Raw genomic sequence first — 24,188 nt, 5'->3', positions numbered from 1 at the left:
AGTGATCTTACTTTCTAGCCTAATCATTCATTGTGCTTGTGTCAGTATTGTAGTGTCATTGGTTATTTACAGTGTGTCGACGCCATCTACTGGATACTCCACGCACGGTTCATTTTCTATCCACTTAATCCTTTCATTCCAAAGCACAGAGTGAGCTCTTTGATGCAATGTAGGCTAAATTCACCCAGAGCTCTAGTTGTGTATACCCGTTGGATCGCTGAATAAATAGCCTACATTAATCCATATTTCAGCCTCCGGTCTCAAGTCAACTGCGGCCGTCTTGCCCACTGTCGTCACCAGCTATGGAGAACAGTGGCAAAATGAATGATTGTTCCAACCGATTTCAATAAAGGGTTTCTGATCTGACCGCTTGAATTGACTATCCAGCTCCCTCTTTTATTGCAATGCTTACCAGCAAAAGTAACAAACACACTTGAATCCTTATACATTACAAATATCTGACTGGACCATCGTAGGAAACAGGTTTGTACCGGTATGTCTCTCAGTCATGCAGCATGCACGGAGCTGGATTTCAGTGAAACATATGCACTTACAACATGTTAACTTAAGGTCTCTGTAAACGTGCATTTTGGTCTTCTTTGCAAAACAACTATGTCATCATGCCAAATACCTAGCCTGCTAACTTTAAGCTCTTAAAACACACTCGTCGTGAGCAAAATGAAGCTTGACAGGAATAGTCCTAGGCTACAACACGAACCATATTCAGTTTATGAAATGTCTACTCACTTTATTCCTCATCTGCTGTTCGCCCATGAAACAAACATATGTATTAAAAACAATGTTTTCATAAAAATGGGTAAGAAATAGAGGTAAATGCCCTGGTCAGCAACCTTCAGTCATTCCACTCGTCAGTAAACGCGAGCTGCAGTTACCGTAGCAACGATATCAACAATTGCTCTTGAGATCTGTGTCTGATTATTTCAGACTAAACAAACTTCCGCCTCGTTGGTTATGCTAATCAGTGGGAGGAGATAATTTAAATATTCATATTTTTGCTCGCGCGAGTGAGGAAATTCATGTCACCTCTCGCGCGTGAGACGGTGTTTGCGCGCGCGTGGCAGCGTTTGCGCGCGCGCGCAGAGCAAAATCGCGCGCGCGACAGTGTCTACACGCGCGCGCAGCATAAAGTACCTCGCGTGTGCAGTACGTGGCGCTCGTGGACCTTTTGTCCCGATAATGACACCATACAATAGGAGTTGGAAGTTTAGAGGTGAAAGTGTTGACGTTGAAAACCTTTGTCAAACTCTGGTTTCTTAGAGTGTATGAACATTCCATCAGAGCATTCCACCATTGTTTTCTATGGGGACCAAAAGTCACACCAAATTGCCAAAACGAAAAATCGACAAGAGGTACAGACACGCAATAGTATAACATTACATTTACAAGCCCAGTCAGTCGTTTTAGTGTTTGAACTTTATCTACTTTATCTACAAAGAGTTTATTTGCAAAACGGTGTTGTTATGTTTACACTTTTAAGTAAAACATTTATCAGGATTAAACCTTAACTGAATTGAATCAATCGGAGACCGTTTTGAAGCGTGTCGTTCCTTTACTTCATAACTCGTACCTGAACATTCCACATCCGGTGTCGCATCAATAATATCCCGGGGTGCGTCAATTAATACAGTGTCAACATTCCTGTATACCCAGTATATGACATCCCCCTTTTACTTGAATCAGAACTCAAGGTAACCTGACATTTAAACCAGTAGTTTAACTTTCACATTGCAAATCATGTAAACAAGTAAACCTTATCATAAAATGATTTAAAATCAAAATTGAATTCTCTGAGCATTTTCTTTTAAATCTCATGAACCATAACATCTCATTAATCATTCTCTCAGATGTTTTCATTAACCATTGCATTTGCATTTCACTTAGCATTGTATTATTTTTCTTCCTTAACCGGTTTCTCACCAAGTGTTCATTTCAACTTAACAGTTTAACAAGAACAGTCCTTTTATTTTTCTTCACTCCAGTAGCCTTGACCTGCAAGAGAATTTGTTCATTATAAAGTCCCAGTTCACTATAATGCCCAAACCTGTAAAGAAATGAGTTCATTACAATGTCCCGGTTCATTACAATGTCCAAACCTGTAAAGCAATTAGGTTATTACAAAGTCCTTTAGTCTCTCTGGAGGTTTCCGCTGCCTCTGAGGCCTAGAGGCAGGTGTCGCTGGTGCGTCTGGCACCGCTGGCACAGCTGGGCAGTCACGAGAATTCATGACCAGCTGTTGCCCGGGGTCAGCTGTTGCGCTGGCCTCCTCTCGTTCCCCGGCCTGGGGCTGGTTGTACTTTTTCACCCATGTAGTGTTACGGCTGTACTGAGCTCCCTCAGGTGACTCGACAGTCACTTGGTTGCCGTGTTTGTGGACCACCGTGTGTGGTGTTTTGTTGAAGTTTGTGCTGAACTTGTCCACCTTTTCTTGTTTTAGCAGCACCTTGTCTCCCACCGCCACCTCGGAGTAGTCTGCGTTCCTCCTGTCATCGGCGTAGAGTTTGTGCTGTTGTTTTTGTTCTGCATCTCGGTCTCTCACTTCAAAGTCTATGAATGTTGGATGAAGCTCAGGCAGTTTCCCCCTCATTTTTCTGTTGAACAGCAGCTCGGCGGGGCTTTTGCCTGTAGTGCTGTGCGCAATTGACCGATACACAGTGACATATCGTCTGAGTTCTTTCTGCCAGTCCAGCCCGGCAGATTGCGCAATTCGGATTCTTTTCATGAGCGAGCTGTTTTGCCGCTCGACCTCGCCGTTTGCTTGGGCCCATTTTGGTGTTGTTTTGAGATGCTCAATCCCCTTCTCTGCACAGTAATCACGGAACTCGTCGGACTTAAATTGTGGCCCGTGGTCAGATTTCAGGGTCAATGGAAGTCCATGTCTACTGAACATGTTCTCGAGGCTGTCAATGATTTTGTCAGTAGTAGTGGAGGTGAGCACTTCATATTCATAATAGCGACTGTAATAGTCCACTGTGACTAGGATTGAGTGTTTGGATGGTAGTGGCCCCAGTAAGTCCACAGCTAGAGCCTGCCATGGCCCATCGGGAAGCACTGTTGGTCTGAGTGGTTCGGGTTCGTCAGGGCGTGCTGTGATCTGACACCCGTGGCATTCTTTGCAGTGCTTTTCTGCGGCTTTAGCCATGCCTGGCCACCACACTTTGCTCCTGAGATGTTGTTTTGTGCCCACAATGCCCAAATGTCCCTCGTGCGCGAGCGTAAGCGCTCTTGCCCGTAGTGCCCTGGGCAGCACGATGCGTGTGCCCCTCAGAACTATGTAGCCTATCACACACAATTCAGCTGCAGCAGATGCATAAGGCATACATTTTTGAAAGTGTCCAGTTTTTAAGGCATTTCTCACCTCTATCAGCTCCTGGTCAGTCCTTGAGGCTTCCTCCACCTCTCTCGTTGTCAGTGCCAGGGGGGTGGCGTTCACCGCAACGAACCGCACATATTCCTCTGCTTCGTGTGCGTGTTTTCCTCGAAGAGCGGTTTCCCCCATCAGCCTGGACAGGGAGTCAGCGATGTTGTGCTTGCCGGCCACATGCACTACTTTGAAGTTGTATGGTTGTAGCCGCAACACCCATCTCTCCACCCGGGCACTGGGTTTCGAGCGAGGGCCGTAGATCGCCTCGAGTGGTTTATGGTCAGTCACAAGATCAAACTGGCGCCCATACACATACGGGTGCAACCGTTCACAAGCCCACACGAGAGCTAAGGCCTCTCTCTCTGTCTGAGAGTACCTTTTCTCACAGTCACTCAGGCTACGGCTGACATAGCAGATTGGCACCATCTCACCTTGCTGACGCTGCACGAGCACAGCGCCGAGTCCGACTGGGCTCGCATCCGCGATGACTCGGGTAGGTGCGTCCTTGTCGAAGTAGGCCAGTGTGCCTGCTTTTGCCAGCGCCGCCTTCAGCTCGCTGAATGACTTTCGCTGCTCCTCGCCGAACACAAACGTGGTGTCCTTACGGATCAGCCGTCGTAGAGGTTCTGCCACCGTCGCGAAGTCTGGGATGAATCTGCTGCTGTAGCTCACCAGACCCAGGAAGCTCCTCACCTCCGATGCATTTTCCGGTTCTCGGGCCTCAGCTATCGCTCTGACCCTCTCCGTCGTAGGTCCGATGCCCTTGTCGGTCAGCAGCACTCCCATGAAGACTAGGCGATCCATGCTGAACTCGCATTTGTCAGCATTCAGGGTAAGTCCACATTGTTGCAGCCGTTTCATAACAGCATGCAGACGCTGGTTGTGTGTCTCTGAGTCTGCGGCGTGCACTATGATGTCGTCCGAGATGTTGTCGACACCCTCGATACCAGCGAGCGCTGAGGCGATTTCATGCTGATACTGCTCGCTGGCCGAAGACACGCCGAAGAGCAGCCGCTTGTATCTGTAGATCCCGTTGTGTGTGGCGAATGTTGTGATCTGGCGGGAAGCTGGGGTCAGTTCTAACTGGTGGTAGCCCCACTTTAAGTCCAATTTGCTGAAGATTTTGGACCCGTTCATGCTCTGTAGCACTTCATCCACTGTTGGTATGGGGTACCGTTCCCGCACGATCGCTTGGTTGGCCCTGCGCATGTCTAAGCACAGCCTTATCTCAGTTTTTGTTTTAGGCACCACCACCACTGGGTTGACCCATGGGGTCGGTCCGTTAACTTCCTCTATAATGTCCATGTCTAACAGTTCTTTGATTTTTCTCTCCAGAGGCCCCCTCAGATTGAACGGAATGCGCCGTAAGGGCTGCGCAACTGGCTGCGCGTCGGGGTTTACGTAGAGACTGACCTGCTTGGTGTTCAGCTTCCCTACGCCCTGGAAGACATCGGGGTACTGTGATCTCATGGACTGTTTCAGGTCCTGCACTGCGGCTATGTCTGTGCCAATTCGTAGGACTCCTAATTTCGTGGCAGTCTCCCTGCCCAACAGAGACTCGCCATGTCCCTGTATGACTATGAATTCAGCTTGCTCGCTTGCGTTTCCGATAGTCACCTCGCATTTAAATGCACCCTTCACCGGCAGCGGCTGGGTAGAGGAGTATGCATACAGCTTCTTTTCTGCCCCTGCTACATACGACTGGCATTGGATGTTCTGCTTTTTCAATCCCTTCCATGTGCCCTCGTCCACTATGTTGCAGGTAGCACCAGAGTCAATTAGCACGTTTAGCTGCACTCCCCCCAAGCACACATTCAAACTGTTCTGCGCTGCGCTGCTCTTGACTATGAAGGCGTAATCAGCCGCTTCGGCTGTGACATTGTTGACTGACTGTTTCTTGGTTTTACACACTTTGGAAAAGTGATCCTTGCCGCCACATTTATGGCATGTTTTTCCCCTAGCGGGACAGCTAGAGTCCTTGCCAAAGTGACCAGAATTTCCGCATCTAAAACAACGTTGTTCCGACTTACGTGGCGTCTGTTGTTTATGCTTGAATTTAGCATTCCCGCCTTTTGGCCCGATGCGGTTGACTGTGTCCGCCTTGGACGGTGCAGCAGCTCCATCTTGTGGCAGAGACATTTGTTGCTCCACTCGCTCACACAGCTCACACACCTCGATAGCCCGGTCCAGATCGAGATCGTGTCCCTCTTCCAGTAGCTTTCGACGTACGTAGCTTGAAGAGCATCTCGCCATCACCGCGTCCCGAATCTGGTTCTCCATGTCGACTCCGAAGGCGCAGTCTCTCGCCGCTTGACGTAGTCTGGTGATGAACTGCTGACCGCAGAGATACACCAGCGGCGATCTGAGCGAGTCGAGCGACGGAAGTAATTGACTTTGTATTGAGTCGAGAGACAAAAGCGATTCTGGAGACTAGAGCGATTTGCGCGACGAGCGCGACAATTTGAAGTTGAAATCTTTTCAACTTTCTATGACGCGGTTCGGCGACAAGCCGCGACAGCCAATGACTGTATAGAGGTCAGTGACCACAGCCAATGGGAATGCTTGAATGCTTTGCCTTCTGCCTGTAAGGACATACTCTAGTCTCCTCAATCTCTCGTATCGCTTGCTGCTACACTCTGTCGCTTGAATCGCGTCGCCGCTGGTGTATCTCTGCGGTTAGTCGTCTCCCCTTGTTTCTGGGTGACCGTGTGGAATTCTTGCCGCGCGAACGTGACGTTCACACGAGGCACGAAATAGTTGTTCAGGGCTGCCACTGCTAGATCATACTCCGCCGGTCCCCCTCTATTTGCTAGAGTTAGGAAAATGTCCTGGACATCTTGTCCGGCATGGTGCAAAAGTAGAGCCCTTCTCCTCTGTAAAGTTGCTGGAGGAGTGTTTGGTTCAACAATAAGTCCCTTTCCATCCGCGAAAAGTTCAAATGAGGTTAGCCACCTCGTCCAACGCCTGCCTAGCGTGGCAGGGTCAGTGAAGCACTCGAACGGTGGAATTTTTCCGTTATCCATCGTCCGTCGAATATCTTCATCCAAATTTAATTTACTCACGTGTCGTCGTCACTATACTCGTCGCCAATGTTATGTTTACACTTTTAAGTAAAACATTTATCAGGATTAAACCTTAACTGAATTGAATCATACGGAGACCGTTTTGAAGCGTGTCGTTCCTTTACTTCATAACTCATAACTGAACATTCCACATCCGGTGTCGCATCAATAATATCCCGGGGTGCGTCAATTAATACAGTGTCAACATTCCTGTATACCCAGTATATGACAGGTGTATCTCCATTTTGTAGAATGCTGGGAAATTGACATTTTTGTATTGGGCATTCCACTGCATTGCATTGCAAATGCATTTTATATAGGTTGAAGAAGTATGCTCTCAAAATATTTTAATGGCAAGAATTCACAAATGGGTGACAGGACCTCTGAACAGTAATTTTAAAATGCAATGCAAAAGTAAAAAATGGCGGATACAGCGTTTTACGAATTAACTCTTCACATTTAATAAAACCATTAACAAAAATAAAGGCGCTTCACAAAATGAGTGGAATTATAACAAAAACTGATTAATCGATACAAATCGATTATTTTTTACAGCCCTATAACACATTTCAACTTGGTCATTGCCACTCTGGTAACAGCAAGCTTATAAGAGGATGCATCACAATGCATCCATTATCAAATGACTGACCAGGTCCGTTTTGTTGACTGATCAGGTCTATTATCAGATGACTGATTGCTGATAGCTCTTGCAGTAACACATGATATGTGAGCCCTCCTATGAGAAATAGTTTACTGTGAAGGTTGACGAGACAATGCTCTGATGAGCCTTGTCGTCATGACAGCCAAGTTAAAGCGGAATATGGACATCCGCTACTAAAATAGCAGAGTCCGGCAGAAAACGCAGTGAAAACAGCACTAATTCAACTCAACTGAAACCAGTGGAATTATTTAATACACTACTTCAATATCCTAGGTTGGTTAAGAAATACACTGCTTAAACCCCATAGAAATACATGTAAATACATCAGAGGGCCATCCAATGGTTATATTATATACATGTACTGTATATGTAATATGTAATTCAAGAAACATACTGCTTCAACTACAGGTGTCAGATGGGCATATGTATCAGATTCTGTGACTGTTCAGGTGGGTTAGTGCATATCATGGCAGTCTTCACATCAGTGCTGTGCAGGATAGGAGGGCAGGCACATGTCTGTCAACATTAGTATCATACTGCTGTATGTCTCACTGCCTTCTGTCCCGTAGCAGCAAAACTCAAGTCATGCGGAACAAATGACATGCACACAAACGTGTGCATGGGCAAAAACACACACAAACACGCTCACGCAGGCACACACACACACAGACACACACACACACAGAGACCCGTCGACAGGGGGAGCAAAGGGATATGTTGTTCCAGGCCCAGGGAGATAGGGGGCCCAGAATTGGGTCCATATTACATTGTATGCATTGGGTAGGGGGCCCTCTAAGATGACTTTGTCCTGGGCCCAGCAAAACCTGTCAGCGGCCATGCGCGCGCACACACACACACACACACACACACACACACACACACACACACACACACACACACACACACACACACACACACACACACACTGTTCAATGCCCTTGTCACACAGTAGAAAACTCAAACCATGTGAGTCAGTTACAGTAAACTATTCTGCCATTTCTCTCCCTTCCCGGTCGGTACAGTAACTCTACTGTTGGGCTACAGCCAAACCAGACCAACCTCGACCTTCTTTACCTCCTTTATATGCAGTTTGACACACCAATTCTGGCAATATTGTCAAAAGGTGTGTCTTTTTCCATATTGAAAAATACAGTTCAAAAGTTAACTATGAATATGAAATGTGTTTAAAGTACAGTATTAAGCACAGACAGCAGAATATTTCATAATAAACACAATATTTAGTAGCCTACGTAGGGACATTCACACTGCACGCTGCACGCTGTATTACTGTACAATGTTGTCTGATGTACACATTGTATGGCATTTTGGGGAGGTTAGGGGTCTAGGTCTGCGCTTATCATTTGGAAATTGTGTGTAAAGCAGTGAGTTGTGTTTACATTTAAGCAAAACAAATGTTATACAAATGGATTGTTTTGGTACATTCTGCAAAGTATGTGTGACAGTAATTTTGCTATATCACATTTTTGTAATTTTGGCTGCTTTTGCAGAACTCATCACACAGATGCACAAACCAAATTAGCCAACCTAAAAGCACAAAGTTGATTGGGTTTGGTTTTTATCGAACGTAAAAAATGTATTTACGTACACTGTACTGCATCTAGAGTAGAGCGTCTTACAGTACGTCAGAAAGGTACTGAGGCTCAAGAATACTCTGGGGACAATCAGGAGGTCCAAAAATAGGCCTACTACATGTAAATGTACAGTCTTCATGCATTGTAGGAGATTGCGACATAATAATCTCGCTTCCAAACTGAAAAAGGTAGGTTACTGAAAATCTGAGCATTCATTTGAAGCAAATCAAATATTATGCCAAGAGAGAAGAGATCTTCACAGTGTGAAGCTTCACAAGAGACAAACAACAACAAAGACACAGCAATGAAGTGGAATTGGCTGTAAAAGACGAATTGGACATACAAAATACAATAATATCCCAACAGGTAACAAACAAAGCAAAATTCCTATTCTGTCTGCATACATTTACAATTTCTGTCAGAGTAAGTAAACAGGGCAGAAATTTAGCGCACAAGTGGCTTTGAAGAAGTTGTGATGTGAAGGTGCCTAAGGCGTCAACATTTACCCAACACCTGCCCTACTAGGAAAAATAGACACATTGTATGTGTGTGTGTGTGTGTGTGTGTGTGTGTGTGTGTGTGTGTGCGTGTGTGTATGTTTGTTTGTGTGTGTGAATGCGTGTATTTCTGTGGAGGTGTGTGTGTGTGTTTGTGCATGTGTTTGTATAGTGTGTGTGTGTGTGTGTGTGTGTGTGTGTGTGTGCGCGCGCGCCCTTGTGTGTGTGTGTATGTGTGTGTGTGTGTGTGCAAACAGATGAAGTCTTCCATGTGCAAATAAACAACATGTGAGCAGGTGGGTGGCAAATGAAGGGCATGAGGGAGAGGAGATGATGAGGATGAGGATCAGGATTGGAGACACATCTGGACATCAAAGGTTCTTCCCTCGCTTCCTTGAGTTTTCATTTAAACATCACTTAGTTTCCACCAGTCTGCATTCTGTCACTGACACATATGTTCACAGAAAACACACACACACGGACGCACGCACGCACACACACACACACACATACACCAACTTTCATGCGCGCTCACCCTAATTCTGTCAAATTGCTCTTGGATTTGTTTTTTTTCTCAGATACATAAACACAGGCATGCATGCACCTGCACAGCCAATATACTCACACCCCACCACACGCACACACATACACACACACACACACACACACTTACACACATGAGTGCACACACTAGGGGTGGGCGGTATGGACGGTATACTATCGTAAAAGGTATTTTTTCCATCAAGGTATGGATTTTGGCCATACCGTTCTACCGTGATATAGCGCATTGCATCCTGCAGATGGCAGTATAGACAGCGTTTTGAACATCCACCCGACTGACTGCTCAACTCAAGTTGTAGCAATGTGGTTGTAGAGAAACAGCACAATCATTTCCTTTGAATAAGCTTCAAGTGTAAAATGTATGGTTAGTGTAGTGAACTATTGTTTGAAATGGTATGTGATGGCAACACATTTCGATTCTGGACTCCACAATTTACTGGGCACGAAATGCAAGCTAACTAGCCAACAGCCCAAGTCATTCATGTCTATGCTGGTGTCTGACAAAATGTGCTTATTTGTGCTAACATTGGTTGCCTTACATTTAACACATTGCGCCAGCCATAACAGCTGTATGTTACTGTTTCCAGTTGAGATAATACCATTCATGATATCTGACTGGGTGTTAGTAACTAAAATGACTGTTCACTGTTTAAAATGTGGCATTAGCGATTTCGCTAACGTTAGCACGCTAACCGCTGGTGCAGTGAAAGCTGCCATTGCCATTCAAATGCATTAGTTCTGCAATGCATTGCTAACTGCCTTATGTGAAAGTTCGTTTTTCTAAACTTTAACAATGACAGCTTAAACCATTATGCTTGGCATAATCACAGATGCAAGCACACATTTCAAAATTACCATAAACAAATAAATAGAAAAAAAGGTGCAATGAAAGATGTAGTTGATACAATCCACGTTCAGTTCTATTTACTCTCAATGTGTTCAGTTTGACACCCCTCCCTTTTCCCCTTCTCTACCGTAGTTTAACCCCTTCGACACTTGGTGAAATTGACAGTGTTCTATTGGGTAGCATTGCATTGCATTGCAAAATGCATTTTACATAGGCTAGTTTTTGCTTGTTTTTAAAAAATGTAATGGCAAGAATTCACACATAGGCCTATATGAAAGGACATTGTGTCATTTCCAAAAATCAAATGCAAAGGTTAAAAAAAATGTGGGGTTTTTTTTGGTCATTTTGCAACGCTTCAATTTTAAACAAATGTACAATACCGTGATATATACCGTGATATATACCGTGACTAAAATTATACCGAGGTATACATTTTTGGCCATATCGCCCACCCCTATACGCACACACACACACACACATACACACAGACACACTTACACACATGAGCGCACACACAAACAAGCACGCGCACACACACACACAGCAACAAGGTTGTGACTTTGACAGTATAGCGAGTACATACTGTACTTGTCAGGGTGGCTGTGGCCCTCTGAAAAGGTCAACCAATCAGATGTGAGTGATGACGTGTGGTAGCCAGTCTGCCTGGCTGAGATGAGCATGGTCAGTCAGAGGGAATAATGTGTAGAAAGACTTTGCTGTTTCTTAATGTGTGTGTGCGTGTGTGTGTTTGTGTGTACTGTATGTGTGTGTCTGTGTGTGTGTGTTTACAAATACTACTCAAAAGGAGGATATGTTCCCAATGTATGGTTGTTTGTGCCTTGTCTCTGTACATGTTTGTTGATGTTTTGATACTGAATTGTGGTTTGTTCTGTCCCACTGCATTGTTTTCATTGCACATCCATATCATATGTCATTTTAATCACATGCTGATAAATGCCAGTCTCTAGAGCAAATGTTGCAAAATTCGAGTTTAATCATAAGAATAGCTCGATAATAAAAGGAATGTTGATTAAATAAATCAAGCTTTGTTGCTTGACAAGCAGGAAGTGGTAGGCCTACCAACAGCAATACATAGAATGAAGCACAGCGTTTTGGATCTACTTACTCTCAAAGCGACATAGTCACTGCAGTCATTATTATTATAACGTGTTAATCACTTTGAATCTGAATGAACCTGGTGTGGGAATGGACACCAGCACCATTCTGGTCTGCCTGAAAACAGTATTTCTGTGAGAAAGATGTTCCCTCTCAGTTGTGCCATTTTATAAATTGATGATAATTAATGATGCTGATATCAGATTAGGTAAAGTTATGCTTATGTAATGAAATAACTATGCGATAAGTAGTATGCGATAAGGAAGGTACACTGATGAGACTTAGATAAGTGATTTTTGGTCCAACATACCTGTCAGAAAACCATTGCCATGCGGCAAAAATAATAAACCTAATCTTTTGGTACTAAATTATAGCCAACTAAATTTAAGGAAAAGTCAAGTTTCGTAGTCATAGCATAAAGCGTAAAGCATAAAGAAATTATACAACATCAAAGTCGGTGCGGGCCCTTTTAGCATATGTCACAATCATTTAGATAGTTGTCATGACAGGCATAACAATGACATTAACTTTATAACAATTCAATTTCCAGATCAATAATCATTGAGGTAATTAAAGGAAAGGGATATAAGGAAAGGAAAATAAAGTCTAAGAAGCCAGTTCCTCCCTCGTCTCCTCTTCTGAATTTTCCACTTGATCCGTGCTGCTGATCTCCTTCTCATCCTCACATCTCTTACGTTCCATTCTTCTACTCTCTAGTGTTCCAGATGTTAGCGAGCCAAACCCTGAGCTGCTATCCAATGACATCACAGAGCCCCCCTCTGAAGGAGCTTCAGATGCGGTGTCTGAGATGTGTGTGCCACGGCCTGAAGTGATGTCAGACCTGTCATCGCCGCCTCCTGGAAACAATATTTTTGTTAGTCTTTTGTGTTAACATTACAAATATTATTTATTTTTTTATACATTTATTTGCAAAACGGTGTATCAACCATTTTTGACTTTTGCATTTTATTTTTGAAAATGCCTGTTTAGAGGTCCTCTCACCTATGTGTGAATTCTTGCCATTCAAATATTTTGAGAACAATTTTTCAACCTTAATAAAAAAACATTTTGCAATGCAATTCAATGGAATGCCCATTATAGAAATGCCAATTTCCCATCATTCTACAAAATAGAGATCATTTTCTTCTGCTATTATCAGTCATGGTAGTTAAACTGATGCTGTCCTGCAATCTCACCCATGGGTGAAGTGCCTTTGGGCAACCCATAACTCCATCTCCACTGTACCTTGTGCTATACATAAAATAACGGCAAGTTGCTCTGGATAAGATTGTCAAATAAATGTAGTGCAACGATGACCTTATGAAAATGCCACATGTAGGTACCTCCTGTATGTCTGGTGGGTGATGTGTTGACAAACAAAGATACTCCAGCAAACTCACTCTTAGGATGTTGCCTTATATTGGTGTCTGATATGTCTTCTCCGGGTGGTGCTTCAGATGTTGTGTCTGACATGAGGGAGTGGTGGACAGACCTCCTCTCTGAGGTTACTTCAGACTTTTCCTCTCCCCCCACTAAAAGAAAAGAAATGCATGCGAAACACTTGATAAAAGAAGAGTTTGTTAGCATATGATGAAAAGAAATGAGACTCAAGGGGGTAAATCCTATATAAAACTGTGAGATGTTTCAAATACAATGGCTCTTTCGTGTCATGTAATTCAGGGCCAGCAGAGTCTACTCCAATTCTCTACATTGATTGCTGCAATCTTACGATTCAATATTGTTTCAGTACTGTACAACAAGATTACACGGTATCAATTTGTCACGTGTCATTGCCAAAGTGACGCCATTGCTCTCACAAAATTCACTTTTAGTTTTAGGGTCTTGTTTACATGACTAGGATTGTCAGACCCAGGTTAATACCTGACAAGCTCTAGAATTTAATTTGCCACGATGAGGGCCATTTGGTCACACGTCTTGGCAACCTCTATCTGCATTGAAATGAAAGCTGCTCTCTTCTGTGTACTAGTAATAATAAATAAATAATATGAAAAGAAAATGGGAAAAAAAGAATAATTGTAATAATCAAAGGAAAAGATGGCCAAAGTTTTTTTTAAAAGCGAATTCTTCAGGGGAAAAAATATCCTGCTTAATCTTTCTATCCTGCATTGAATAGGACGTACGGTAGACGTTTCCCAGAGGGCAGACTTTTATGTCATCATGTGTAATATGTGTAATCTGTAATACTGTGTATAGCATTTTAATTTACTGCATTGTTTCCCGTATGCTCTTGCAATGTATATATTTCCCATGCAGTCTCCCGAATCACTACTGGAGTGATATACTGGAGTGTATAACGTGCAATACAATTAGTTACGAGCTAACAGAGTTGACAATCGACTGTTTCTTTAACAGTTTCTTTAACAAGTGTGGTACACCTGTAGTTGTCAATTTAGGGCCAACAAGGTTCACAGCATTTCCCATTCCCACTTCCACATGGCCAGAGACAAGCGCAGAGCAGTCAAGTTTAAGCAGAAATCACAGATGTGATTTGTAATCTATGAGTTGTAATCCTTTCTTCCTCTTGACCACAAAACACTTCACCAAACACAGGTACAGTACACTATTTTCTGACTATGACTGCATTCCCACTAAGCAATCATCAGAATATGGCCATACTTACTGTTTGGAGCTGTGTCCATACTCTTAGCTAGCTTATTCTCTTTCATCTGGTGCACTTCCATCTTCCAGTCGGCTGCTGTTGTGGTCCGATTGCTTGTGCCTTCCTCGTACTGAAAATGTTTGCTGCCGTTGAGCGCCATCATCTCATCTATCTTGCGATGAAGGTCTGGCCAGCTGTCTTCCCCAGGAAGAAAGTTATATCTGTTCCCACATTTCTCAATTAGCCAATGTAGGGCCTCTCCTTCGCTCTCAATGTACTCCTCAACGATCTTGTCTGCAAACGGGTTGTCGGAGAATAAACAGACTATGGCGTAATCCCACACTGTATCTCCCAGAAGCTCAAACAGTTCCTGCAACCGTCTTCGTTTTCCCTCCAGAAATTGATGATCCATGTTGATGCCCAAGAAAAAGGCATGTGGACCTTGGTCACACAAGGACAAGCTGGACACCAGCTCTGCCTTTGTGTCCTCTAAAGTGTTGTTACTCGGCAACATGTAAACAATCACCATGGTGACATCTCGACCTCCTATTTCAAACTGCTGCTTCTCACACTGAATTGCCGCTCCCTGCAAAGACTCATCAATCTGTGCCGATGGGGAAAATATATCAGCAAATTCCAGTAGCATGACTCGTACTTTTGACAGAGGCTGAATGTCACCTGTAAAAACAAGAAAGAGTATATTTACTAACCAACATCACAATACCAGCAGACATACTATATCTGTGAACAGTCACTGTCACTGCACACTGGCTACACTGTTTCTAAAATAACTGTAGTGGGGCAGTGGGACAAAACATCAAATGTGTAATATAATATTATGTATTCTAGATAAGTACAACTCTTAAATAATTATTTTACTTCTTTCACATAAAATCATTCACTTCTGTTTGCCCGACTGTACAGCTTTGCTTAATGAGAAAGGTACATGAACTGGTATTGAAACCCTTAGTAAACAGACAATGTACATGAAAAGAGTACATCTGTGAGGTAATCACTCTAGTCAGTCATGTATTACTTAGTAAGTAAAGTAATACTTACCCATGACATATTTAAAAGTCGTGCTATGTTTATAAGCTTTGGTCTCTCTCTCCTCTGCCCTTGTTCCAAAGCCCAATCTCTCCCTCTCCACCTCCAGGATAAGGTTGTCATCTACTTCATAGTGTTGACCACTGTTTCCAGCGACCACTTCTTCAATCTTGTCCAGAAGCTGTGTTACTTGCTTGCCACCCTTGCTCTCATTATTCAGGACATGATATCTGTTCCCACACCTATCTACTAGAGACCGCAGGGCCTCTTCACTCTCTATGTACTGCTCAATGGGTGTGTCTCCAAGCCAGTCTCCATGGCTGAACAGAACCATGGTGTGACTCCACACTCCTTCAACAAGAAGATTGATGTGTTCCTCCATGATTTTTACGCTGTTTAGAGTGAAAGGCATTTGCTACACGTACATGAAGCAAGAGGATGTGAGGTCCTGGTGGACACAGTGAAACACTGAGAAGGATCTCCTGTTTTGTGAGTTCTGGGGTGTCTTTCAGATTGGAATTAAGAAGCCACCCTGGAGCGTCAACTACAGTGACCTGTCTACCTGCTACTTCGCCCTGTCTCTTCACACACTGTGCGGATGTCTGAAGGTCAAACTCCTCTCTGCCCAGGATGGTGTTGCCTGAAGAACTCTTCCCAGATTCTCTGTGTCCTATTAGCACCATTCTGAACTGTGAGAGAGGTGAGGATTTCTCTGCAGGGCAAAATGTGGAAAACATATTTCGTTGAACATGAATCTGATTTTACTTCAAGCATTGCTTAGTTTAATTTAATAGCAGTTTGTTGTAGTAAAATAAAACTTGTACTGTCGTTGAGGGTTTTTTTAAAATGAAGCATGTGTTCTTCATGGGTAAACAGAGAAGAAACACACACACACACACACACTGAAATTAATATAAATTAACATACGCCTAAATGCACCACAAATGCAAAAATGTATGCTGATTAGATGGGCATGTTGTAATCCTATAGCCTACTGCATGCAATATTTTTTAACTAACTCACGCATCTGTGACTGCAGATCAAGCCTTTTCCTCTCCACAATCATCAGCCTCTCCGCTGCCCTCTCTTTCTCTTTCCTTCTGGTCATCATTATGTTCTTCAGTCTTTCTCTGTCCGTCTCATAGTGACGACCTCCATTTCCGTAGATGATTTCCTCCATCTTCTCCAACAGCTCTGTGATCTGTGTCTGATCAACTGGCTCCTTATTGTTGAAGACATGATATCTGTTCCCACATTTCTCTACTAGAAACTGCAGGGCCTGTTCACTCTCAATATGTTGCTCAATTGTAATGTCTCTAAGTCTGTCTCCATAGGTGAACAGCACCATGGTGTGACTCCACACTCCCTCACCAAGGCAAGGCAAGGCAAGGCAAGTTTATTTATATAGCGCATTTCATACACAGGTGCAACTCAATGTGCTTCACAAAGTTAACAAATGTAAATGAAAGGAAACAGGGAAGAAAGAAGGAAATGAATTAGAGTCAAAAAGCATTTAAAAACATTAAGATAAAACATAAGGTAAAAATAATAATAAAATAAAATAAAATAAAACAAATTAAATAAAAATAAAAATAAGAAGGTTACCAGGTTAACATGTTCCTTCATGGCGTGCATGTGTTCTGTTGTCATAGAGTCAGACACGCGTACATGGACTAAGAATAGGAGGGGACCTGGGGGGCACAGAGAGACGCTAAGCTCAATCTGCTGTTTTGTGAGCTCAGGACTTTCTGGGAGCTTGGCGTTATGCCACCATCCTGGCACTTCAACCACAGTTACCGATCTGCATGCCACTTCGCCCTGCCTCTTTATGCACTGGGTTTCTCTCTTTTCCAGGTGAAACTCCTTTCTTCCCAGGATGGTGTTTCCAGATGAACTCTTTCCGGACACTCTCGGTCCCAGCAGCACAATTCCGAACTCTGAAGGCTGAGGTGAGGAGGACTTCTCTGCAGGAAGCAATACGCAACATTTATGCAAAATTAATCTAACTGCCTGTTTCACTCTAGGTCAGGGGTCGGGAACCTATGGCTCGCGAGCCACATGTGGCTCTTTTGGGAACTGCATGTGGCTCTCGGACAAACCTGTCATTTGTTTACTCAATAAGCCATGAATAATTTTGTTACGGCACTAAATTAAAAATGGACCTACTGAAATCGAAAAGTTAAGATAATATTCAAAATATAAAGTATGATCGCGCATTTAATCCATCCCAGGTCCGATCAGCTGAGCCAAGCACAGGCCTTCGACGAAGGCTACTGTACAGATATGAAAAACGCGTTTTTTTTATTGGACAATGCCGTGCCAGCGCTGGGTCGTGTCGTGTGAGATAACATTCCATCCGTAATGCTTTACCTAAAGTTCAGCTGGCTAACGGTTGTATCCAAAACAAAGAAACTGTTCACGACCGTGCCATTATGATGGCAAATCAAGTGGAGGAAACGCAAGTGAGGGATATAAATGCAGCGCTGTACTTCTCCCTCGATTACAGGAAGAACTTTTGCTGAATCAACTGACGTAAGTCTTTCCCAGTTTAGTGTGATTGCGAGATAACTGGTGCCACAATGCGAAGGCAAACGTAGGGTTGCCATTCGTCCCCTGCAATACGGAATCGCCCTGTAGCCTATTTGGCGGTTAAATCATGCGTTCTGTATTGGGGACGCATGTCGGTAAGGGACGCGCTTTGTAGGGCATTTTCGCGAATTACTAAAAATAGACATGTCAGCCACATATCAACTGTAAAATGTTAACTATGTCAGCGCGACCAAGATGAGATCCTGTCTTGAAGTTCTCTCTCCCTCCCTCCTCCCTCCTCATGCACCTTCCCTGTGTCTGTCTGATGGCTAGAATAGAAGCACCTCCGTCATTCTCATTGCTCATTGGCAACTCCGATGCATAAAAGATAGAAACTTAAGGTAATGCATGCGCGTGGCTTCTTAAATGCACATCAGCACATCTACAAGTAGCCTAGTTTTAGTTCTTCTTTCGTTAGCTCTCCCTTCTTGTCCCCAATGCAAGCGTTACTTTTATTCCCTTCTGTGCATGACAATTAGCATTAGAAATAATGGCGAAAATGGTATGGCTCTCACAAAAAATATTTTTTAAAAAATGGGCGTTTATGGCTCTCTCCACCAAAAAGGTTCCCGACCCCTGCTCTAGGGCATATCACAAGTGAGATATGGTCTGAAGGCAACTACTGAATTTCTCATAGGAAAGGTGTGATTTATGATTACCAACGGCTGTTCTTTGGTCATATACATAGCCCATAGCCAATTGTGTTAGTTTTTCCTCAAACAAACGGCAAGCTTCCATTTATTGAACAATACTCGTCATCATCTTAAGAAGATGGAAATAAGTAGAACTACACAGTCTTTCTATGCTAGTAGGCTAGGTCTTGATGCTATGAAAGTGATATGTTGTGATAGTTTCCAGCGTACGTTTTTGAAGGACTTTTATTATTGTCTTTGTTTGTGTACGTGCATATGTACGTGTGTGCTATGGAACCGGGATTCCCGGGAAATGCACACAGAACTATTTCCCGTTTCCCAGGAAACATTAAGATGGGAAACCGGGAAAGATATGTGCGCGTCTATTCGCTGTAGTACAGTAACATTGATCACGGTGACAATTCAACAGTAATTACCTGTGACAGCTGAGATGGCTACGCGCATAACAACGTTGTGAAGCTATGCGCATAACAACGACAACTACCGGCAATGATATTTACAACTAACAGTTTTGTGTGGGGACACTACCAAAATAGATAATGACAACGGCAAGTATAATTTGTGTGACTGGGTCATCAAATGTTCAGGTGGATTTACACGTGGACTATGCAGACATTTAGAGTCAAAACATGAGAAGCACAAATAAATCCCCTCAGCGAAACGAACCAAAACACTGGATGGATACTTTAGCCGAGTTAGCAGCAAGTGTCTTGGAGAAATACTGGCAGAGATGGCAGCTTTCTATGGATTCTCCTTCCATGGCATGGCAAAATGTGAGTCTTAGATCAGCAGTGTGCACTTTCTCACGTGAACCCCGGACAATTGGCACCGTGCGGCAGCCTCCAGGCTTGGTGTGTGAATGTGTATGTGTGTATGTGTATTTTTAAAGCACTTGTGATACCTCGGTATATAAATACACGTTGTATTGTAGTATATTGTATCTTTACACCCCTCCCCACTCTCAGACTGGCTGACTAGCTCAGGCTAGTGCATTGGGACAAGCTTCCATGCTGTCTTTTCGATCTGAACGATTGGCCAAAGCAGCACAGAATTTCCCAGACTATGAATCGAATGCTTCTACATTCAAAACGCAAGTAACATTGCATTTTTAAACAAATTTTAACACAAAATATTATGAGTTAAGATGCAAAACCCTTTAACCCTATCCAGACCGGGCTTTTTTGGCATTCCTGGGACCGGGGGGGGGGCTCATTTGACCCCCCCCTCATAACTTGGGAACCGAATGGCGTATGACCACCAAACTTGGAGGGGATGATCTTCAGCCAAAGAGCTATGAATGACATCAGTTTGGTGTCATTATTGGATATTATGACATCATTATGACGTCATTTCCTGATTTTATTGCCCAAAATGTCACCTTAATGTATTTTCCATCTAACTTGGGTAATGCACATCAATTTTGGTTATTATGTGCTTCAGACCACTTCAAATGTTCACAAGGGTGTCTGATGCTAATGAAAATGAAAAAAATATGAAAAGTGATGATGATGAGACTTAGATCAGTGATTTTTGGTCAGGCGTACCTGTCAGAAAACCGTTGCCATGGCAACAACAAAAATGATACACCTAATCTTTTGGTATCACACTGTAGCCAACTTCATGTTAGGAAAAGTCACAAAGTTTCGTAGTCCTAGCTTTAGTCATTCAGGAGTTACACGACATCAAAGTTGGTGCGGGCACTTTTAGCCCCCCCCCGGTCTGGATAGGGTTAAGTGCATTTCAGATCATAAACATTTCTTCATTTTTGAGGGATCACTATTATTTAAAATGAATGTCTAGGCATTTAAAGGGTTTTGCATTTGAACTCTTCATAAGTTGTCATCCTATTGTAGGTGTAGAGGAGCACTGACCTTTCAAGGATTGAAAATGAAGCCTTTGCTGCTGCACCTTCATTAGTCTTTCTGCTGCAGCCTCTTCTTCTCTCTCTCTCCTGACTTCCGCATCCTCCAGTCTCTTCTGGTCTATTTCAAAATGCCAGCCTACATTCCATGTTATGATCTCCTCCATCCTCTCAAGCAGCTCTGTGACTTGTTGCCGGTTGTCTTTGTCCATGTTGTTGAGGACATGATACCTGTTTGCAAGCCTCTCAACGAGAGGCCATAGGGCCACTTCACTCTCAATATACTGCTCTATGGGTGTGTCTCCCAACCAGTCTCCATGGGTGAACAACATAATCGTGCGATTCCACACATCTCTGCCAAGATGATCAAGATGTTCCATCATGATTTGTATGGTGTCTGCTTCTAAAGGGTCAGGTGCTCGAACGGTGAGCAGGACGATGTGAGGTCCTGGAGCACACAGAGACTGGCTGAGCACAATCTCTTCTTTTGTGAACTCTGTGGTGTGCATGAGGTCGACATCAGCCCACCATCCAGGCACTTCCACCACAGTGATTCTTCTTCCTGCCACTTCTCCATCTCTCCTCAAACACTGAGCTGTTTCTCTCTTAAGGTCAAACTCATCTTTGCCCAGGATGGTGTTTCCTGATGAGCTTTTCCCAGATCGACTATATCCCATTAGAATAATTCTAAACTCTGACGGAAGAGTAACCTGAGCTGCAAAATAGAACCATTGAAACACATTGTGAATTACGTAAAATTATTTCCTTTACAATGACATTCATTTGAAGGTGAAGAGTTTTGTTACACCCTGCTTACAATAAACCTGGCCAGGTCAGTTTTGTACATAAAACTAATTTTCACAATATTTTTGTGCAATCCACTTACTACCATACTGTTGTGTATCTCAGACATGAGCAGCACTTGGGTTACATCCATTTAATACATTTTAAATGTCAATTACAGTAAATTATGCTGTATATCCGAAAATCACAGATACAGTATATTTTATCTTCATATTGCCAATACAATATATCAATACGATTTGTATAGAACATTATCATACATAACTGTCATTTAAATGTGTATAGCAGATTGCAACTTACGCTTTAATGACTGCAGATAGGATCTCTCCTCTTTCACCTTCATCAGTCTCTCTGATGCTCCCGCTATCTCTTTTTCCCTCCTTTTCTTCACCTCCTCTAGTTTCCCTCTGTCCATCTCATAATGACGGCCACCGTTCCCTGCCACAATGTCTTCAATCTTCTCCAACAACTCTGTTACCTGTCCAACATCACCTCGGTCCTGATTGTTGAGAAGATGATACCGGTTCCCACACTTCTCCATGAGCCATCTCAGATGCTCTCCTTGACTCTCGATGTACTGCTCAATGCCCGTATCTCCCAGCTGGTCTCCACAGGTAAACAGCACTATGGTGTGACTCCAGATATCCTCACTCAGCAGAGATATATATTGCTCAACATCTTTCCTGTGTTTGCTCATGGGCATCCCGTACACAGGCATGACCAGTAAGACAGCATGTGGTCCAGGATCACAAAAGGAAAGACTCAGTATTGTGTCCTGTTTTAGCAGGGTATGAGCATTGGGAGTCAAGCTTGGAGCAGTAACCACGGTGAGCAGCCTTCTTGCTACCTCTCCCTGAATCTTCTCTGCCTTTGCCGTAGAGCGCAATTCAAACATGTCTTTGCCCAGGATGGTATTTCCTGTTGAAGACTTCCCAGCGTTTCTGAATCCCAGCAGCAGTATAGTAAGTGATGGCTGTTGAATTTTATCTGGAAAAGTTCAACATTCAATTCACTCTACTTCTTGCCATTTAATGTCAAAAAATAATTACAGAATGTACATACTGATTTACGTAGGCTTACACAATTATCTACAAACCCCTCTCTCCTTCACCCACCCACACACATACAACTTATTTATTTTTTTGTTCCCCATTTTGCTTGTTACATTTAACTGATAAACCCACAGAAATCTAGACAAATATCATCTTCCACACACGCATGTGCACGCACACACGTGCAGATGCACGCACGCACACCCACATACCCACACACATTTTGCTGGGAAAGGGCGACTCACCCGTCGATGATCCACTTGTAGCCATCACTTCCATGTCATTAGAGCTTTACAGTCAGAAATCTCTACAAAGAAAGCACCATGCAAGTAAATAGATTATTTACTGCAAACAATCAAGTGTGGCCGACATGCCAACAACCTTTCAGGTTGCAAGGTTTCAGAATAACACTTTCAGTTAGAAAAAAGGATATTCACACAAGATGTGCAGAACATGATGGCATTTGTACAGGACTTGCTGTCTGTGGCAAAAGTGGTGACTGGCTGTTCTTTTTCCCACTGAGCTGACTGCCAGACCAAGATCTCAGACTTTTACTCAATCAGGTTTTAAAAGGTGACTACGCCAGTCTCGTTAAAGGGTGAGACAACCCAGATGTTAAAACATAATTTCCCCCGACAGGTTCTGGATGATAAAGGAGGACACAGCTGTTACACATACAATTATTTTTATTCTCTTCTTTTAGAACTCCCATTCAGTAAGTGCAGGTAGTTTACCTGGCATTCATATAGCACTTCACACAGTGAAGTATAAAATCTACTGTAACAAAGCCTGTGTGATCACTGTGCAACCATGAGTAGACTGAAGTGGGCAAACACTTGAGTTTTTAAATAGTATTTTACATGATTGGCATATTTGCCACACTGTGAACCAATAAAACACACAGCAAACTGAAAATACAAAAATAAGGAAAACCAAAACACAAGAAATAGGCCAAACTGAAAAATAACACTGCACACAAAAGGTTCACAATTAGGAGATGTTTACGAATTAAGAATCTTGAGAATTACTCAGCAATTAACCACCTCACACAATAGTAGACAGAGTAATACCAACCCCGACCGACTGGTCTCTGGTGACCCACCTCTTACCTGAGAGGTGGATGACCAGATGAGGTAATGGTGGAAAGCTCGCACATCCACAGGAACGTCTGACCTGGGAGCAGGACCACAAGTGACTAGAAGATTCTGAGAAAAATTCCGCTGCACGACCAGGATTTCTTTTGCTCCCAATATTTTATTTTTTCGTGACGTTTCGGGTTTTACCCCTTCTTCAGACGCCAGAGCCAGCAGTCTCAAGACAGTACACAGTAACAAGCTACTAACCTGCCTCAATCAACGTGAGCTCGTAGTTATTAAAACAAAACAACCATAAAACAAACCCTGGGAAGACGGTGGCGTCCCCCTACCACTCCCAATGGAAAGCTCCACCTGAAAACACCTGTGAGGGCAATATTGTCATTAGTCCTAAGTCACACATCACTAAGGTTATCACTCTCCAAAATAGAGAACATCTCACTCTCACACACTCATAAACAGAGCAACATCCCATTAGCGATCAGTAACCATTATGCCAAGGCTCACTGCAATCAGAGCAGACAAGTCAATGGAGGAAAGCCTACCTTCACCTTTACCTAACTCAAGCGCTCCTAATAAACAACCCAAGGGTCTTTCCACAACCCACAGCATCAAGGCGTCAGCGAACACAGCCCACAGCTCCGGTTAGCCCAGGTGAGCAAACACCTGTCTCACTTCACCAGTTAATCCGGAAGTGCAATTTATACTATTCCCCAGAGATGTGCCCCTGCCCACCCAGGCTCGCTGGGT

At 43.4% G+C, this 24,188-nt stretch overlaps 2 protein-coding genes across 2 annotated transcripts; both read right to left on the bottom strand.

Annotated features, from left to right (window-relative positions):
• Window positions 1-11,615: 11,615 nt before the first annotated feature.
• Window positions 11,616-16,091, bottom strand: LOC134468428 (uncharacterized). The gene is made up of 4 exons (XM_063222351.1): window positions 15,398-16,091; window positions 14,360-15,016; window positions 13,119-13,250; window positions 11,616-12,575 (listed from the first exon to the last, which is right to left on the bottom strand). The coding sequence occupies exons 1-4, from the start codon at window positions 15,795-15,797 to the stop codon at window positions 12,325-12,327; spliced, it is 1,440 nt and encodes a 479-aa protein (XP_063078421.1). The 5' UTR covers window positions 15,798-16,091; the 3' UTR covers window positions 11,616-12,324.
• On the bottom strand, window positions 15,801-22,673 carry LOC134468787 (GTPase IMAP family member 8-like). The gene is made up of 7 exons (XM_063222657.1): window positions 22,590-22,673; window positions 21,593-22,279; window positions 20,499-21,203; window positions 17,054-17,349; window positions 16,409-16,751; window positions 15,955-16,097; window positions 15,801-15,833 (listed from the first exon to the last, which is right to left on the bottom strand). The coding sequence occupies exons 1-7, from the start codon at window positions 22,621-22,623 to the stop codon at window positions 15,801-15,803; spliced, it is 2,241 nt and encodes a 746-aa protein (XP_063078727.1). The 5' UTR covers window positions 22,624-22,673.
• Between the last annotated feature and the right edge of the window lie 1,515 nt (window positions 22,674-24,188).

Source organism: Engraulis encrasicolus, chromosome 18 (assembly GCF_034702125.1).
Source record: "Engraulis encrasicolus isolate BLACKSEA-1 chromosome 18, IST_EnEncr_1.0, whole genome shotgun sequence".
In the NCBI taxonomy this organism is placed as follows: domain Eukaryota; kingdom Metazoa; phylum Chordata; class Actinopteri; order Clupeiformes; family Engraulidae; genus Engraulis; species Engraulis encrasicolus.
This window is presented reverse-complemented; position numbering and strand designations above follow the sequence as displayed.

Bases quoted from the DNA above. Each gene is read 5' to 3' on its own strand.
- LOC134468787 (XM_063222657.1), bottom strand. From the start codon at position 22,623: ATGGAAGTGATGGCTACAAGTGGATCATCGACGG. The intron at 17,350-20,498 runs GTCAGTGCTCCT...TGCTTCCTGCAG, and splicing joins TCATTTTCAATCCTTGAAAG to AGAAGTCCTCCTCACCTCAG. The intron at 16,098-16,408 runs GTGAGTTAGTTA...TTTGCCCTGCAG, and splicing joins TGATCTGCAGTCACAGATGC to AGAAATCCTCACCTCTCTCA.
- LOC134468428 (XM_063222351.1), bottom strand. From the start codon at position 15,797: ATGCCTTTCACTCTAAACAGCGTAAAAATCATGGAGGAACACATCAAT. The intron at 13,251-14,359 runs GTAAGTATGGCC...CTTTTCTTTTAG, and splicing joins TATGGACACAGCTCCAAACA to TGGGGGGAGAGGAAAAGTCT. The intron at 12,576-13,118 runs GTGAGTTTGCTG...TATTGTTTCCAG, and splicing joins TATAAGGCAACATCCTAAGA to GAGGCGGCGATGACAGGTCT.